At 32.0% G+C, this 1,038-nt stretch overlaps 1 protein-coding gene across 2 annotated transcripts in view; it reads right to left on the bottom strand.

The window, feature by feature from the left end:
• The window catches only part of LOC106946868 (uncharacterized), a 15,836-nt gene that overhangs the window by 9,707 nt on the left and 5,091 nt on the right, over positions 1-1,038 (bottom strand). Inside the window, exon 2 of one of the 2 annotated variants that reach the window (XM_015031536.1) lies at positions 639-956. The exons of the other annotated variant lie outside the window; for it this stretch is intronic. Within the exon in view, the coding sequence (XP_014887022.1) occupies positions 639-956 (318 nt within the window). The remainder of the gene's footprint in view (positions 1-638; positions 957-1,038) is intronic. 2 annotated transcript variants of the gene reach the window in all.

The raw sequence follows: 1,038 nt of genomic DNA, 5'->3' as shown, positions 1-1,038 counted from the left end.
TTATTGCAATAGTCTCAATTAGGGTCAGAAAAAAATGGACAGCATGTGAGTTAATTATGGGTGCCACAGCAAAGGGTCTGAATATTTATTACCATGTGATAGTTCAGGTTGTTTATCTATATAAATTTGTAAAAAATTCTATATTTCTGTTTTCTTCTGCCAAAATGGGATGTTGAGGGTACATTGAGAAATAATATTTATGTTTTAGATGTTTAGAAAATGGCTGCAATGACTTGTGAAAGATAATGTAACATCACATTAGGTAGAAGGTATGAAATCAAAGAGTTCACAGGACAAGAGCCAAACATGAGCAGGCAGCTCTTAGTTTAGTCTTAGTTATTAATGTGGTTGAAATATACAGTTCACTGCTTCATTCTTTATACAATACTAATTTCTTCTTTTTAATGTAATTTTTCTTTCTGTACATTTAAAACTTTCTATCGACTGCTTTGTACCACTTTGTGTATAAATGCTGGCATGCAAATAAACCTGTCTGACAGAAATAAAGAAATTAAAACTTATAAGTTCTAGTAGAGATCATGAAAAGCATAATTTTACAGAGCTTTAGTCAGTTAGATATATTATCCATATCATGTCAATTAAACCAATCTAATTTTATTTTCTTGTAAGGTATTTACCTTGAACAGACAAACAAAGAGTCCGGTTTTCTGTAATCTCCCCACGTGAATCAAACACTGTAAGTTTATATTCACCACTGTCGTTGTGTTTCAGGTCGTTTATCCTGAATGTTCCATTATCGGGTATAAAATCAGATCTGTCTTTTATTTTATTTGTAGCTGTTATATTTATCCTCCATTGTAGTAATATTACATTCCCCTTTAACAAGTCAATTCTAATTCCTGAAGCGTTGTGAATCAGCCGTAGAAACATAGTTTCTCCCAAAGTCCCGCTACATTGAGCTCCATTATTTCTGGCATCACAGTGAGCTGACAGACCTGAAATAGAAAAAGTAAAAAACATTTTTTTACAATTAAAATTGTCATCTTCCAAACAGAAAAACTGAAATGAAAACAGAAG

The sequence above is a fragment of the Poecilia latipinna genome, unplaced genomic scaffold (genome assembly GCF_001443285.1).
Source record: "Poecilia latipinna isolate Pla-1442-1.1 unplaced genomic scaffold, P_latipinna-1.0 Scaffold209, whole genome shotgun sequence".
NCBI classification, from domain to species: domain Eukaryota; kingdom Metazoa; phylum Chordata; class Actinopteri; order Cyprinodontiformes; family Poeciliidae; genus Poecilia; species Poecilia latipinna.
The sequence above is the reverse complement of the archived record's forward strand: the minus strand, read 5'-3'. Positions and strand labels throughout refer to the sequence as shown.